The 17,949-nt window shown below is 37.0% G+C and overlaps 1 protein-coding gene and 1 long non-coding RNA gene across 33 annotated transcripts in view; one reads left to right on the plus strand and one right to left on the minus strand.

The window, feature by feature from the left end:
- C2CD5 (C2 calcium dependent domain containing 5) overlaps positions 1–4,501 on the plus strand; it is a 95,782-nt gene extending 91,281 nt beyond the window's left edge. For all 32 annotated transcript variants that reach the window (XM_001148079.6, XM_063785869.1, XM_001147933.6 and 29 more), the window contains one exon: positions 3,192–4,501. In XM_001148079.6, the coding sequence (XP_001148079.3) occupies positions 3,192–3,323 (132 nt within the window). In that variant the 3' untranslated portion in view covers positions 3,324–4,501. The remainder of the gene's footprint in view (positions 1–3,191) is intronic.
- LOC134807486 (uncharacterized) overlaps positions 1–17,949 on the minus strand; it is a 177,269-nt gene that overhangs the window by 139,856 nt on the left and 19,464 nt on the right. The window lies entirely within an intron of this gene.

Below are 17,949 nucleotides of genomic sequence, written 5' to 3' on the forward strand. Positions count from 1 at the left end.
TATATTTTTTGCCCCTACCTGTACATCTAGATAATTGTAACCAAAGACAAATCATTTAAATTCTTAGTATCATTTTTTCATTAATAAAATTATCTTATAGTGAAAGTGAGTTGCTGTCATAAATATATAAGCTGTTTGAAAAGACAATATGGAAATGCAAAATTGTTTTAGCTTTATTTAAGAGATAGGGTCCTGCCATGTTACCCAGGCTGGACTTGAACTCCTGAGCTCAAGCGATCTTCCCACCTCAGCTTCCCTAGTGGCTGGGACTACTGGCACATGCCACCACACCTGACTGGTTTTAGTTTTATTTTGAAATCATGAAGTTTAATCAGTTTCTTCAGAAGGGTTCTTCATTTACTAAGTTCTTTTCAGGTTTTCTTGATAGTTTATACATTTTTATAACTCATGGTATACTAAACTTCATTAACATGTTGAAGAAAAATAGTGATAAACAAAACTATGAGACAACCTTCTGATAAATTTTGGCAATGGCTAAGGCACGTTAGAGGGGGAAGGGAAGCTATGAAACATCCTAGGAGGATTTTTGGTAGATAATTGGGGCATATCTAAAGCTCAGTGAGGCTACTGCAGTTCTGGATTTGCTACTAGCTTATTGATAAGATTTGGAGTGAAGGAGATTGTGTGGAGTGGTCAAAAGGGGTACATGGGGAGAAGAAAGATTGAGAAAGGAACAGTGAGAAAGGCAGGAGGAAAACCAGGGGGGCTGAGAACTACCTCTACACAGATCATTTGAAAGTAGAAGTAGAATGGAAACCAGGCACATCCTGAGCAGGAGTATTTGATATCATTTGATATTATCTGGTCTTAAAGAAAGCATCTATTAGATCTTGAAATTATATTCAACTGGATACTTCTTTGTAATAATTTATTTGATATAAGAGGATTTTCCCTACTTTAAGAATCCTTTTTTGCTTAATTACTTTGTATTTGAGATTGAGATTTGTAGTTTTGGGTTTTTCCCAGTGTTAAATTTATACAACGTGTTCACTGACTTAACTAGCACCTTAACAAGTGCCTCAAAATCAGCTTATCCAGAACAGAACTTAATCTCTATGCCTCAGTTTTCTCATCTATAACATTGGGATAAAAATTGGGGAAATCATGAGTTAATATATGTAATGTGCTTAGTGCTGGTGGATTGTAAGCACTGTAAAAGTTGTTACTATTATCTTTTAAATGTTTGTCTTCAATGATTTCTTACAAGACAAAGTCATGCTTCTTAATATGTCATACAAGGTCTTCCACATTCTCAAGTCTTCTACCTTTTCAGACTCATCTGTTGCCCCCCTCACCTCTCCTAACATACCCAAGACGTAGATTGAATTGTTTGGTTTTCCAAATGAACTGTGCTTTTTTTTTTTTCTTTTTTCATTTCTAGTACTTTGTAGTGTTGATATTAACTCCATTTTGTAGGTGAAAAAAACTAAGGGCTAAAAAACTTAAGTTTGGTATGAGGCTATAAGTAGAAAAGCTAGAATATACCCAGATTTTCCACCACCAGTCGTCTTCCTCTGTACCCAAATAATAACTGTCAGTGGCTGATTACCACTGATGTGTACACATCATATCAGGTGCCATGATTTATGTCATTAGCTTTTCCCCCCACTTTTATGTGAGATCTTGCATATACACAAAAAGTGTAGAGAATTGCACACAGACATTCTTACATGTAACCCTCAGCTTAAGAAATAAAATATTAAAAATATGGTTGAAGCCTCAGTGGGCCTGTTTTTTCTTTATAATGAATGAACCATCTTAATTTTGTTGTCATTCCTATGCATGCCTTTATATCTTAAAAAAATTCATTGTAGTTTTATTAAAACATCTAAAATGTTTTAATATATTTTTGAATAGGTAGTACATGATTCAGAATTCAAAAGGTATGAATGGAAAAGTCTCTCCTTGTCTGCTGTTCCATCCAGTCACTTTTCTTCCCCACATGCAACCAAATTTTTCATTTTTTTTTTTATGGTAACTTCTAGAGATGTAACACTCCAGAGTGTGTAACCAGAGAGATTTTATACATACAAGCAAATATATATAAATATATATTCTTTTATCTCCCAGTTTAATATAAGTGGTAGCTTTACAGTACATATTGCTCCTCAGCTGTCTCTTTCACCTGATTTTTCTTGGCAACATTTTCATTTCAGGACATAAAGACTACCTTTATTGTTTGTTACAACCACATAACACTCCATGGTATAGGTCGATCGGAATTTCTTTAATTAGTCCCCTGCTGATAAATATTTAGGTTATTTTCAGTAAACGTTGTGCTAATACATACAGTGCTACAAAAACAATGTGATGCATAAGTGATTAGCACAAGTGTGAGCATCTCTGTAGGGAAAATTTCTTAAAACAGAATTGCTAGGTCAAAGTAGTACCTTTGTAATTTTCATAGAGATTTCCAAAGTTCCCCTTCATTGAGATATTTTGCATATTCTTTATATAAATATAGAAGGATATATATAATTATGTAAATGATTTTATATTGTATATATCATTTTGCAAATTGTTCTTAATTTATCGTAAGATTTACCCGTATTGATTGAGCTTTAGGTCATTTTTCACTTCCATATAGTATTTCAGGCATGAATATTCCACAGTTTATTTTCATTTCCCTTTTGATGGGCATTTAGTTTGTTTCTAGGATTTTGCTAAACATGATGCAGTGAAAAGTTACTTATTAATCTTTGTTGCATACATGTCCAGGATTTCTCTAGGGAACACATATACATGGAATTAATGGGTCAGGGAGTGTGTTCTTTTTCTGCTTTAGGAGATGGTTCTTTTCAGGATGGTTGCACTTCCTGCTGCAGTGTTAAGTATGTTGCTCTTGTCCCATGTCTTTGTTAACACTTGGTAACATCCAACTTTTGCATTTTTTTGCCAGTATATATGAAGTGGTGTCTCGTTGTCATTTTAATTGTATATCTCTAATAGCGGGCTTGAATATGTTTTCATATGTTCACAGGAGCTCCTTGAGTTTTCTTTCCTGTGAATTGCCCTCTTACCCTTTTCTCATTTTTCTGTTGGATTGCCTATCTTTATCCTAATGATTTAGAAGCCTGTGTTTTTTGGCTGTACAGCACTGCCCCTTATGTAACAGAAGAGTATGAATGTGTTGAGTATAACTGAACCTGTCCTGTTTGTTGTTCTTATAGGCACAGTGTCTTATAAATGTAAGTGGTGACGCAGTGGTTTTTGTTCGTGAATCTGACTTAGAAGTGGTGTCATCTCAGCAACCTACTATCAACTGCCAGTCATCATGTACTGAAGGCGAAGTTACAACCTGAGGAAAATTAGGAAAAAAGAGCTCAACTAAATGAAATTCATCAATCTCTGTTATTTTGTCATTAATTATCTTCTTAGACTTAAAATTGAACTTGAGATAAATAAGGAAGAATTGAGTAGATTTGATTTGCCTGGAGTCTTTTGGAGGCATGAGAATTTTCTAATCTTGACATTTTGTTTGCCTGTTCTAGACAGGCCCTGTGGGGTCTTGACCCTTCAGTAAGTTAAGATAAATTTTTAAAAGAACTGTAGCAAAGATGGAACCTTTGTAATTTATGTTGATTTTAATAAAATCATAATTTAAAAAATGAAATGGGAAGATTGTCAGGAAATTAGGATAGCTACTCTAGTGTAATTTAGAAAAACTAAGCAAGAGATTCTCCAATTGTTAGTGAGTAAGCACTCTGATTTGAGAAATGTGTGGGGACAATGGAGAAAAGTTTTCAGAAAACTGCCATGTAGATTTCTGAATGTGTTCTATTTTGCTGAGGAATTCGGTACCAACTGAAAGGGAAAAGTGCTTCAGCCATCTTTTGAAAACAAGTTAAAATTCTGGAACTTGTATCTGTAATATATCCTAACTCTTGTAAAAGAAAATAATTGATCATAGCTGGTGTCCTTTCATTGAAAGTTGTAATACTGTCTCTAAGGAGGGAGGAAAAGATTATTATATAATTTTATAACTGGCAACATTTGAGTTAGTATTGACTTTGTCTAAAAGAGGCTTGACTTCAACTGGGTTAAAAATGTCAGTGAATTTTGTTAAAGTAGTAAAAATACAGTTGACTTAGTAGGAACATAAAATTATTTTCTAATAAGATAATATTGCACTCCTACCAAATAAACAGGATTTTAGTAATATCTGAGGGATTGTTGATGGTGAGTTAGACTGTATTTGGCATAGAATTTGGAAATGTAACTTGAATGTAAATATGCTGCAAAATGTTGAATGTATACATAGAAAGACTTTTTCTGTCGACGCCAAATGCCCATTGTAAATGAACCTTAAATATTACATTCCTCCTTTGCACAATAATATTTCTTTATAACACTTATGATTTTTTTCCCCCAGGACAACAAACTACCCTTAAGAGTCATTTCCTTGTTATCACAGGTGTCAATATTTTTCTGTATTTTGTTTATAATTTTATTTTTTAAATAAAAAGTTTACAAAAATAAACTGGAATATTCCTAAATCTCTTTTTTACCTCCATCATATACTACTGTCATTTTTCTGAATCACTTTCTATCTGATCATCTCCATTCATTTCTTCAGTCAACAAACATCTATTGAGCACCTATTAAATGTAAGGCCTTGGCCTTAATTTTGGAAGGGGTGTGTGTTTGTAATTTTGGCTCTTTCATTGTTTCAGGGTAGGTAGGTATTCATTCAACAACTGTTTATTGAATGCCTGCTAGATGGCAGGGCACAGTTTTAGGCAGTGAACGAAACACACAAAAGTTCTTCCTCTCATAGAGCTTACAGTCAGTGTCTGCATAGGTAAATAATTTGTAAGATGTGGTAATGTAGTATTTTAATAATTGCTAATATTTATTGAATGCTTACTATGGGCAGCCAGTCTAATAAAGATGTTTTTGTATTAAGTCTTTTAATCCTTATGGAAACCTTATTGTTAAGCACCAGTTTATAGTTGAGGAAGCTGAATTGAGAGTTTATGTGAGTTGCCCCAAAGACACAGTAAATAGTGGAGTCAAGATTCAAGCACAGGCAATTTGGCTCTAAAACCTACACTAGTAAGTGAGAAAATGTGAGTGTAGCTTGGAATAGAGGTACTTCCCAAAGGAGACAATATTTTAGCTCAGTCAGGAAAAGTAGTTCACTGGAATTGGGTATTCCCAGTTTATTCATCCATGCATCCATTCGTCCAGCCGTTTGTCCATCCAGCAGCTGTTACGTGATTGCATAGTGTGCTCCAGAGTCTTTCTAGGCAAAGGAATAATAACAGCCATTGCTAATTGGCTGTTTTGTGCCATGTCCTGTGTACATACGATATTGCTAATAATTCATAAAACAAGCCAGGTGGGATTATCTCTATTTTAGTATGAACAATTGTATACTCATGGTGAGACCCAGACTGATTTCTGTCAAAGCTGGAGTTTCCTTAACCACCCAAACTTGCTGCCTATTTACTCACATGGGACTGTTTGCTCCTGTGGGCTACCTTTGAAGCACAATCATCTGGACCAAGATTGGTTCCTTCCAGAAAGGCTAATGTTACCCTACACCCCAAGAGCTGCTGCTCTTTCACTATGTGTACATTACCCCTGAAACATGAGCATCTGGAATGGACATGCTGGGACTTACTCTTGGAAATAGGCCAGTTTACAGCATTTACAGCAGGCTTAACATGCCCTTCATCTTTTGTCACTGCTTCTAGGGGAAACGACTCAATTTAAACGAACTCACTGTCGCACTTCCTCCACCTCCTTCTCTCCCATGATCCATTGTCATCTGGCTTTTATCACCTGTTCTGCCCCTGAATTTGAACATGCCAAAGATGTAAGTATTGGATTGCAGTCTTGCAGTATTAAGTATTTGGTGAGTTTTTTTTTAATGCATACAGCTTTTTCATAAGTGCATAAATGGGATTATATAAACAAATGTTTAGAGTAGTTTTCTTTTTTACCTTTTTGCCTGGTTTTCTCTTCTTCCCTATCACATCCCTTCCAATCCATGTTAATAACCTAGTGTGTATCCTTACATATTTTGAAAAATCTGTTAGATATAATTTAAATTCAACAAAATTCATCTATTTTAAGTGTATAGTTTGAGCTTGGCAAATATATTCCATCATGTAGCCAAGATATGGAACGTTTCCATCACCAATAAAGTTCCCTGGTGTCCCTCTGCAGTCAGTCTACTCCCCCTTCCATGTCAATGGGATCTTGTGCTCAGCAACTGTCATTTGGCATAATGCTTTTGAGATGCGTCTATGCATGGACAACATTTTTGGCCAGTAGGAATAATAGAGCTATTTTGCATTTGAGTTTGCACTTTTTTTGTGAAAATGAAAATTTCTGTCCTATGGGGTTGACTTTTTCTTGTTAATATTTAATCTGCTGTGTGTGACAATTTCCCCCCTATTTTGTTGTCTATCTTTACAGTTTACAGTAACTTTTCACAATATCTATACTTTTTGTTATGGACAGTGTGACCATCTTTCCTTTTTTTAGCTTCTTAGTTAAATTGACCTCTATTCTCTCTTTGATTTTTTTTTTGGTGTGGGGGGGCTGTCCTTAAGCTTCATCAATTTTCACACATCTTGAATTGCTCTTTTGTTAGTATGTCTCCATCAATAAAAATTTACTATTTCTTATTTCCATAAATGTTGTTACTACTTAGCCGGTTTAGGTTGAATCAGAAGTCTGGGAGATCAAAACCTATCCTCTTTCCAATACGCCACCTAATCTCATGGCACCAGTGCATAAAGACGTGGAAGCATAAAAATGTGTGTTGTGTGGAAGCAACACATTTATTTACAAACTTTTTTTTTCTTTTTCCCTCAGAGGAGGGTCTTTTTCAGAGTACTTTTGGTAATCCAATCTAAGCTTTGGACCTTTTTGTCCCCAAAAATAAGCATATACATGAACTTTTGCATACTACTTCAGGAGGTTTATTGAAACCACTTCTTTGACCCCAGGCTGAATAAGGAACCACGCTGAAGAAAATGTTAGGAATGGTTGGATAAATACTATCCTAAGAAGCTTGGCTTCTTTCTAATAGAAAAGTCAAGGCACTATAAAGACTCTCAATCTCTCTCTCTCTATATATAATTAAATATAAATATATTTATAATATAAATCAATATATTATTTATATAATATAGTTAATAGATTGTTAATTATTAATATATAATATAAATTATATATTATATAATATATATAACAACATTTAATATATATAACATATTTCTATATAATTAGATATATTTATATATAAATTATATATTAATATACCTATATTGATATCTGAATTTATATAAAGTAGATATATAATTATATATAATTTTTTGACTTTTTAATAGCAAAAGATTGCAAATATTAATCTTGTACAACAGTTGTTTTAAATTATATATACATTGTGGAATGCCTAGATTGAGCTAATTAGCATATGCATTACCTCACTTTTTTCTTTTGTGGTGGGACCACTGAGAATCTACTTCTCTTAGCAATTTTCAAGAACACAATACATTATTAACTGTAGTCACCATGTTGTCCAATAGACTCCTTGAACTTATTCCTCCTATTTAATTGAAGTTTTGTATCCTTTGACCAACATCTCCTAATGCCCCACCTCTGGCAACCACCATTTTACTATCTACTTCTATGAGTTCAACTTTTTTAGATTTCACATATACTATGTAAGATCATGTGGTATTTGTCATTCTTGCCTGGCTTATTTTACTTAACATTGTGTCTTCCAGGTTCATTCATGTTGTTGAAAATGGCAGAATTTCCTTCTTTTTAAAGACTGAATAGCATCCCATTGTGTATAGATACCATATTTTCTCTATCCACTTACCTGTTTGTGGACACTTAGGTTGATTTCATAACTTGGCTATTGTGAAAAACGCTGTAATGAACATGGGAGTGCAGATACCTCTTTGACATACTGATTTCATATCCCTTGGAAACATGCAGAGTAGTGGGATTGCTGGATCGTATGGTAGTTCTATTTTCAATTTTTTGGGAAGCCTCCAGACTCTTTTCCATAATGGCTGTACTAATTTATATTCTTATCAACAGCGTGCAAGGTTCCCTTTTCTCCACGTACTCTCCAACAAAGACTATATTTTTACATATAAAAAATAAAAACATAAAAATGGTTCCTCTGCTTTTTGAAAGTAAGACTGTTGTTGTCTGTAAAAATCCTTTTAAATAAACATTTGTTCATTGGAGTTTTTTTTAAAGACTATATTTTTAAATATTAACAAACCTCAAAATGTCTATGGTAAGCAGAATAATGGGCCTTCAAAGATGTCCCCAACTTAATCCCCTGTGAATATATTACCTGACATGTTAAAAACTTTGCAAATGTGATCAAGGTCAAGGCTTGAGATGGAGAAATTATCCTGGTTTATCTGGGAGGGTCCTAGAATCTAACCACATGAATCCTTTAAAATGGAAACAGAGGATATAAGAGGTCAGAGAGACTCTATGTGAGTAGGACTTGACTCAACACTGCTGACTTTGAGGCAGGGGAAGAAATGTGGGCTGGGCGCGGTGGCTAACGTCTGTAATCCCAGCACTTCGGGAGGCCGAGGCGGGCGGATCAACTTGAAGTCAGAAGTTCGAGACCAGCCTGGCCAGCATGGTGAAACCCCGTCTCCACTAAAAATACAAAAATTAGCCGGGCATGGTGGTAGGCACCTGTAATCCCAGCTATTTGGGAGGCTGAGGCATGAGAATGGCTGAGGCAGAAGTTGCAGTGAACCGAGATTGTGCCACTGCACTCCAGCCTGGGCGATAGAGGGAGACTCAGTATCAAAATAAAATAAGATAAAAAATAAAAAATAAAAATGTGTGTGACCTCTAGACTCTGGGAATAACTCTCAGCCGACAACAGCCAGAAACCATCTCAGTTCCACAATACAAGAAACTGAATTATGCCAGAAATTCAAATGAACAAGGAAGTGTGTTCTCCCCTAGGGTTTCCAGAAAGGAACAGTCCCTCCAGTGACTTGATTTTAGCCTGGTGAGACCCATGTCAGTTCTGACCTACTGAACTGTAAGGTAATAAGTTTGTGTTGTTGAAACCACTAAGGTTGCAGTAGCAACAGAAAACGAATACAAATTCCTATACAAGTTCAACTATAGAGATACATAAAGTATAAAATTACCATACAGCTGTGCTATTTGTGATAATAACATCTAATAGAAAATGCTTCACAAATTCAAGATACACGCACTGTCATCTCTCTTATTTTTCCTAACAATTTTGTGTATACCCATATGAATAATTAGCGGAAGTCCAGACTCTCCTGCCTGTAAGCGCTTCTCTACTTCTGGAATCGTCCAACAACTCCAGGGCCCAATGAAGTCCCCAAAGGGTTAACGGCTTCCACATCCAAGCGGCTACAGTGCAGGAATCTTCTCGGTTCACTGTTGCGTCTGCTTCTTATAATCACACGGTGGCGCTGTTGGAATGAGTTCCACACAGAACAGGGAAGTAGCTCGTCTCCCCAGGTGATGATGCCGTACTAACCAAGACTCCTGCACAGGCTTCCAGGGGTCTTTAGGCCATGCCTAATTCAGCCAAGAAAGTCTGCTCAGGTTCAGTTCCCAGTGCTCAACCCTCTAGTTCTCATTCACAGCTGACTCCCAGTGGACCAGGAAGCCCCAGGGGCTCCTTATCATAACTGGTTCTGGGGTCTGTCACTTCATAGCGATATCCTCAAGTGCTTCCCACGGACCTTTCCCTTATTCCCCAAAGGGAATCATGTCAGGAAATTCCAAAGTATTCGTACATATCCTTCTAAAGGGAGTTTAGCAATGTCAGGATGATTTTCTGGTAATAGAGGACTTGGCTGATACCTCTCATTACAGTTAATCTTTTAGAGCATAATTCAACTTTTAAAAGGATCTTTATATGGCAAAATGTATTATTTTTTCATGTTTATTTATTTTTATTTTTATTATTTTATTTTTCCCTAAGTTATTGGGGTACAGGTGGTGTTTGGTTACATGAGTAAGTTCTTTAGTGGTGATTTGTGAGATTTTGGTGCACCCATCACCTGAGCAGTATACACTGCACCATATCTGTAGTCTTTTATCCCTCCCCCTCCTCCCACTCTTCCCCCCAAGTCTCCAAAGTCCATTGTATCATTCTTATGTCTTTGTGTCTCATAGCTTAGCTCCCACATATCAGTGAGAACATATGATGTTTGGGTTTCCAATCCTGAGTTACTTCACTTAGAATAATAGTGTCCAATCTCATCCAGGTCACTGCAAGTGCTGTTAATTCATTCCTCTTTATGGCTGAGTAGTATTCCATCATATATATATATATATATATATAATGGATATATATATATATATATATATATATATCACAGTTTATCCACTAGATTGATGGGCATTTGGGTTGGTTCTACGATTTTGCAATTGTGAATTGTGCTGCTATAAACATGCGTGTGCAAGTATCTTTTTCAAATAATGACTTCTTTTCCTCTGGGTAGATACCCAGTAGTAAGATTGCTGGATCAAATGGTAGTTCTACATTTAGTTCATTAAGGAATCTCCACACTGTTTTCCATAGTGGCTGTACTAGTTTACAGTCCCACCAGCAGTGTAGAAGTGTTCCCTGATCACCACATCCATGCCAACATCTACTGTTTTTTGATTTTTGATTATGGCCATTTCCCTGGGAGTAAGGTGATATCGCATTGTGGTTTTGATTTGCAATTCCCTGATCATGAGTGAAGTTGAGCATTTTTTCATATGTTTGTTGGCCATTTGTATATTTTTTCTTACTGATTTGTTTGAGTTTGTTGTAGATTCTGGATATTAGTCGTTTGTCAGATGTATAGATTGTGAAGACTTTCTCCCACTCTGTGGATTGTCTGTTTACTCTGCTGACTGTTCCTTTTGCCATGGAAAAGCGCTTTAATTAGGTCCTAGCTATTTATCTTTGTTTTTATTGCATTTGCTTTTGGGTTTTTGGTCATGAAATCCTTGCCTAAGCCAACGTCTAGAAGGGTTTTTCCAATGTTGTCTTCTAGAATTTTTATAGTTTCAGGTCTTAGGTTTAAGTCCTTAATCCATCTTAAGTTGATTTTTGTATGAGGTGAGAGATGAGGATGCAGTTTAATTCTCCTACATGTGGCTAGCCAATCCCAGCACCATTTGCTGAAAAGAGTGTCCTTTCCCCACTTTATGGTTTTGTTTGCTTTGTCGAAGATCAGTTGGCTGGAAGTATTTGGGTTTATTTCTGGTTCTCTACTCAGTTCCATTGGTCTATGTGCCTATATTTTTTACCAGCACCACACTCTTTTAGTGACTATGGTCTTATAGTATAGTTTGAAATCAGGTAGTGTGATGCCTCCAGACTTGTTCTTTTTGCTTAGTCTTGCTTTGGCTATGCAGGCTCTTTTTTGGTTCCATATGAATTTTAGAATTATTTTTTCTAACTCTGTGAAGAACGATGGTGGTATTTTGATGGGGATTGCGTTTAATTTGTGGATTACTTTGGCAGAATGGTCATTTTTACAATATTGATTCTACCCATCCATGAGCATGGGATGCGTTTCCATTTGTTTGTATTGTCTGTGATTTCTTTCAGCAATATTTTGTAGTTTTTCTTGTAGAGGTCTTTCGACTCCTTTGTTAAGTATATTCCTAAGTATTTTATTTTATTTGTGGCTACTGTAAAGGGGGTTGAGTTCTTGATTTGATTCTCCGCTTGGTTGCTGTTGGTGTGTAGAAGAGCTATTGATTTGCGTGCATTAATCTTGTATCTGGGAATTTTGTTGAATGCTTTTATCAGTTCTAGGAGCTTTCTGGAAGAGTTCTTGGGGTTTTCAAGGTAAGCGATCATATCATCAGCAAATGGGGACAGTTTGACTTTCCTCTTTACTGATTTGGATGCCCTTTATTTCTTTATCTTGTCTGATTTCTCTGGCTAGGACTTCCAATACTATGTTGAAGAGGAGTGGTGAGAGTGGGCATCCTTGTCTCATTCCTGTTCTCAGAGGGAGTGCTTTCAATTTTTCCCCATTCAGTATTATGTTGACTGTGGGCTTGTCATAGATGGATTTTATTACATTAAGGTATGTCCCTTGTATGTTGATTTTGCTGAGAATTTTAATCATAAAGCATGCTGGATTTTGTCTAATGCTTTTTCTGTATCTACTGAGACGATCATGTGATTTTTGCTTTTACTTCTGTTTAGGTGGTGTATCGTATTTATTGACTTGTGTATGTTAAACTGTCCCTGCATCTCTGGTATGAAACCCAGTTGATCATGGTGGATTATCTTTTTGATATGTTGTTGGATTTGGTTAGCTAGTATTTTATTAAGGATTTTAGCATCTAACTTCATCAAGGATATCTGTCTGTAGTTTTCTTTCGTGGTTGTGTCCTTTCCTGGTTTTGGTATTAGGGTGATGCTGGCTTCATAGAATGAATTAGGGAGGGTTCCTTCTTTATCTTGTGGAATAGTGTCAAAAGGATTGGTACCAATTCTTCTTTGAATGTCTGGTAGAATTCTTCTGTGAATCCATCTGGTCCTGAACATTTTTTTGTTGGTAATTTTAAAATCACTGTTTCAGTCTCACTGCTTGTTATTGGTCTGCTCAGGGTATCTAATTCTTCCTGATTTAAGCTAGGAGAGTTGTATTTTCCCGGGAATTTATCCATCTCTTCTAGGTTTTCTAGTTTATGTGTGTAAAGTTGTTCATAGTAGCCCTGAATGATCTTTTGTATTTCAGTGGTGTCAGTTGTAATATCTCCTGCTTCATTTCTTAGTGAGGTTATTTGAATTTTCTCTCTTCTTTTCTTGGTTAATCTTACTAATGGTCTATCAATTTTATTTATCTTTTCAAAGAACCAGCTTTTTGCTTCATTTATTGTTTGTATTTTTTTGTTTGTTTCAGTTTCACTTGGTTCTGCTCTGATCTTGGTTATTTCCTTTATTCTGCTGGGTTTGGGTTTGGTTTTGTTCTTGATTCTCTAGTCCCTTGAGGTGTGACCTTAGATTGTCTGTTTGTGCCCTTTCAGACTTTTTGATATAGTTGTTTAGGGCTATGAACCTCTTATCACTGCCTTAACTGTATCCCAGAGGTTTTTGATAGGTTGTGTCATTCTTGTCATTCAGTTTGAATAATTTTTTAATTTCAATCTTGATTTTGTTTTTGACCCAATGCTCATTCAGGAGCAGGTTATTTAATTCCCATGTATTTGCGTGGTTTTGAAGGTTCCTTTTGGAGTTGATTTCCAGTTTTATTCCACTGTGGTCTAAGAGAGTGCTTGATATAATTTCAATTTTCTTAAATTTATTGAGGCTCATTTTATGGCCTATCATAGGGTCTGTCTTGGAGAAGGTTCCATGTGCTGTTGAATAGAATGTGTGTTCTGAGGTTGTTGGATGAAATGTTCTGTATATTTCTGTTAAATCCATTTGTTCCATGGTATAGTTTAAATCCATTGTTTCTTTGTTGACTTTCTGTCTTGATGACCTGTCTAATGCTGCCAGTGAAGTATTGAAGTCCCCCACTATTATTTTATTGCTATCTATCTCATTTCTTAGGTCTGTTAGTAATTGTTTCATAAATTTGGGATCTCAGGTGTTCGATGCATATATGTTTAGGATTGTGATATTTTCCTGTTGGACAAGGCCTTTTATCAATATATAATGTTTCTCTGTGTCTCTTTTAACCGCTGTTGCTTTAAAGTTTGTTTTATCTGATATAAGAATAGCTACCCCTGCTCACTTTTGGTGTCCATTTGCATGAAATGCCTTTTTCCACCCCTTTATTTTAAGTTTATGTGAGTCCTTATCTGTTAGGTGAGTTTTTTGAAGGCAGCAGATGGTTGGTGAGCTCTTATCCCATTCTGTGGCTCTCTATTTTTTAAGTGGAGCACTTAAGCATTTACATTCAACGTTAATATTGAAATGTTAGGTACCATTGCGCTGATCATGCTCTTTGTTGCCTATGTACTTTGTTTTGTTTTTTGTTTTTGCTTTTTTAACTTATATTTTTGTTTTATAGGTCCTGTGTGACTTATGCTTTAAAGAGGTCCTGTTTTGATGTGTTTCTAGGATTTGTTTCAGGATTTAGAGCTCCTTTTAGCAATTCTTACAGTGGTTGCTTGGTAATGGCAAATTCTCTCAGCATTTGTTTATCTGAAAATGACTGTATCTTTCCTTCATATCATGCTTAGTTTCACTGGATACAAAGTTTTTGGCTGATTATTGTTTCGTTTGAGTAGGCTGAAGATAGGGCCTCAATTCCTTCTAGCTTGTAGGGTTTCTGCTGAGAAATCTGCTGTTAATCTGATGGGTTTTCCTTCATAGGTTACCTGGTGCTTCTATCTCACAGCTCTTAAGATTCTTTCTTTCATCTTAACTTTGTATAACCTGAGGACAACGTGCCTAGGTGAAGATCTTTTTGCGGTGAATTTCCCAGGTGTTCTTTGTGCTTCTTGTATTTGCATGTCTAGGTCTCTAGCAAGGCTGGGGAAGTTTTCCTTGATTATTCCCCCAAATATTGTTTTCCAAGCTTCTAGAATTGTCTTCTTCCTCAGGAACACCGATTATTCTTAAGTTTTGTCATTTAACACAATCCCAGATTTTTTGGAGGCTTTGTTCATATTTTCTAATTCTTTTTTCTTTGTCTTTGTTGAAGTGGGTTAATTTGAAGACCTTGTCTTCGAGCTCTGAATTTTTTTCTTCCACTTGTTCAGTTCTATTGCTGAGACTTTCCAGAGCATTTTGCATTCCTGAAGTGTATCCAAAGTTTCCTGAATTTTTGATTTTTTGTTTAAGTTATCTATTTCCTTGGATATTTCTCCCTTCTCTTCTTGTATCATTTTTTTGGATTTCGTTGCGTTGGCCTTTGCCTTTCTCTGGCCCCTCCCTGATTAGCTCAATAACTAACCTCCTGAATTCTTTTCAAGATAAATAAGAGATTTCATCTTGGTTTGGATCTATTGCTGGTGAACTAGTGTGATTTTTGAGGGGGTATTGATGAGACTTGTTTTGTCATATTACCAGGGTTGGTTTTCTGGCTCCTTCTCATTTGAGTAGGTTCTGTCAGAGTCTAGGGCTGAAAGATGTTGTTTGGATTTTTTTGTCCCATGGGGTGTTCTGTTGGTGTAGTACTCTCCCGCTTTTCCTGTGGTTGTGGCTCCCTGTGAGCTGAACTGCAATGATCATTGTCTCTCTTCTGGGTCTAGGCATTCAGAGAGTCTACCCAGCTCTGGGCTGGTACTAGGGGTTGTCTGCACAGAGTCCTGTGATGCGAACCATCTATGAGTCTCTCAGCCATGGATACCAGTGCCTGTTCCAGTGGAGGTGGCAGAGGGTGCAATGTACTCTGTGGGGGCCCTTAGCTTTGGTGGTTTAATGCTCTATTTTTGTGCTGGTTGGCCTCCTGCCAGGAGGTGGCACTTTCCAGAAAGCATCAACTGTAGTAGTGTGGAGAGGGGCCAGTGATGGGTGGGGCCCAAGAACTCCCAAAATTATATGCCCTTTGTCTTCCACTACCAGGGTGGGTAGGGAAGGACCAGCAGGTGGGGGTGGGGCTAGGTGTGTCTGGGCTCAGACTCTCCTTGGACGGGTCTTGCTGTGGCTGCTGTGGGGCATGGGGTGAGATTCCCAGATCACTGGAGTTGTGTACCTAGGAGGATTATGGCTGCCTCTGTTGAGTCATGCAGGTTGTCAGGGAAGTGGGAGAAAGCCGGCAGTCACAGACCTCACCCAGCTCTCACACAAACCAAAGGGCCAGTCTCACTCCCACCGTGCCTACCACAACAGTCCGAGTCTGTTTCCAGGTGCAGGGCGAGACAGGCTTGAAAACTTGCCCGAGGCTTTCTGTCTCCTAGCCGTGAAAGAAAAGGGCTTTAGTTCTTCCCCTGCCTGTGAAGTCTGCAAGCCAGATTTGCACCCTCCCCCAAGTTCTGACCAGGAGGTTTCTCACCTCGTTCAAATTGTTACAAAGTTCAGCCAGAGAATTCCTTCTCCCTGTGGAGTTTTACCCTCTGCTCTTCTGGCCACCCTCCTGATGGATCCCTGCGGTGCCAGGCAGGAATGGGCTGCTTGGGGACCCACTGAGCCCCCAGGGCCTTTCTGCGGCTTTCTCTACCCCTGTATTTTGTTTGGCTCGGCTCTCTAACTTGACTCAGCTCCAAGTAAAGTTGGAAACTTCTCCCACAAACAGACCTTCAGCTTCTCCAGTGGGGGTGTGTGTTCAGAAGAGGAGGGTCTCCCTTTCCAACTTCCACAGTTGGGGCACTCACAGTATTTAGGGTGTCTCCCAGGTCCTGCAGGAGCCGTCCGCTTCCTTCAGAGGGTCTGTGGGTCCTCTCAGGATTGCTGGTTTGTTCTTACAGCCAATCTGGAGCTAAAATTCACAGTGCAAGCCTCTGTATGCTGCTCTCTCCGGAGCTGCAATCTAGTCCAGCCTCCCATCTGCCATGATCCCTACAGGCTAAAATTTATTAATCTTTTAAGTATTTAACTTTGTATGACTGTTGGCTTCTGTTTTAACAAATTCTTCCTTGCCACAAAGTCAAAATTTATTGGAGTATATTGAGGTCTAGTTATATGCGAAAAATGTTACCTGTTTTGTGTGTGGAATTCCATAAATTTTGAAAAGCACTTGTAGTTGTGTAACCATCATTGTAAACAAGACCTAGAACATTTCCATCACCCAAAAAAGTTTCTTCCTGCCCCTATGTAATGAATCCCCTCTACCAGCACCCAAACCCTGAAACTGCTGATCTGTTTTTTGTTCCCAAGTTTACCTTTGCAAGAATGTTATATAAATGGAATAATTCAGAATGTTTCCTTTTGAGTCCAGCTTCTCTCACTTAGCATGATATATTTGAGATTCATCTGTATAACAATACATTATTATATTAATGTATTAACACTTCATTCCCCCCTTTATTTCTGAGTAGTGTTCTATCATATGGATGCAACACAATATGTTTATCCATTCACCAACTGGTGTCCACTGGGTTGTTTCTAGTATTTGGAGATTATTAATAAAACCCTACAAACTTTCATGTACAGGTCTTTTTGTGAGCATAAGTTTCCATTTCTTTTGGATCAATACCTAAGGGAAGGATTGCTTATCATATGTGTCAAATGATAAGTATATGTTTAATGATATGAAATTGCCAAACTGCTTTCCAAAGTAACTGTATCATTTTGCATTCCGACTCACAATGTATGAGGGTTCTTTTTGCGTTGCATCCTCACCAGTGCTTGGTATTCTCAGTTTGGTTTTAGCTACTCTAGTAGGTGTATCCCACTGTGATTTAAATTTGCATTTTCCTAATGACTAATAATATTATGAGTAATTTTTCACATGCTCGTTTGCTATCTACATTTCTTCCTTGGTGATATGTCTGTTCAAGTCTTTTGATCATTTTTGTATTTTAAATTGATTTTTGATTGAGTTCCTTATATATTCTGTGTATCAGCGGTTTCTTATTTAAATAACATATGTGTTTTGTGGACATTTTCTTTCAATCTGTGACTTGTCTTTGCATTCTTTTAACATTATCTTTTAAGGAACAGAAGTTTTTAATTTTGATGAAGTGATGAAGTCCAATTTATCATTTTTTAATTTTGTGGTTCATGCTTTTTGTGTTCCACCTAAGAAATGTTTGCCTAATGCAGATCACAAAGATTATCCGGAAGTTTCAGAGTTTTTGGCTCTACATTTAGGTGTGTGATCATTTCAAATTACACTTTTATATGGTGTCAGGTTTGGTCAAGGTTGGTTTGTTTGTTTTTGCATATAATGTTCAACTGCTCCAGCACTATTTGTTGAAATGACTAGCTTTTCTTCATTGAATTGATTTGACATCTTTGTTGAAAATTGTTTGGTCACATATATATGAATTTATTTCTGGAGTCTGTCATGTGTTCCACTGATC

The sequence above is a fragment of the Pan troglodytes genome, chromosome 10 (genome assembly GCF_028858775.2).
Source record: "Pan troglodytes isolate AG18354 chromosome 10, NHGRI_mPanTro3-v2.0_pri, whole genome shotgun sequence".
Taxonomy (NCBI): Eukaryota; Metazoa; Chordata; class Mammalia; order Primates; family Hominidae; genus Pan; species Pan troglodytes.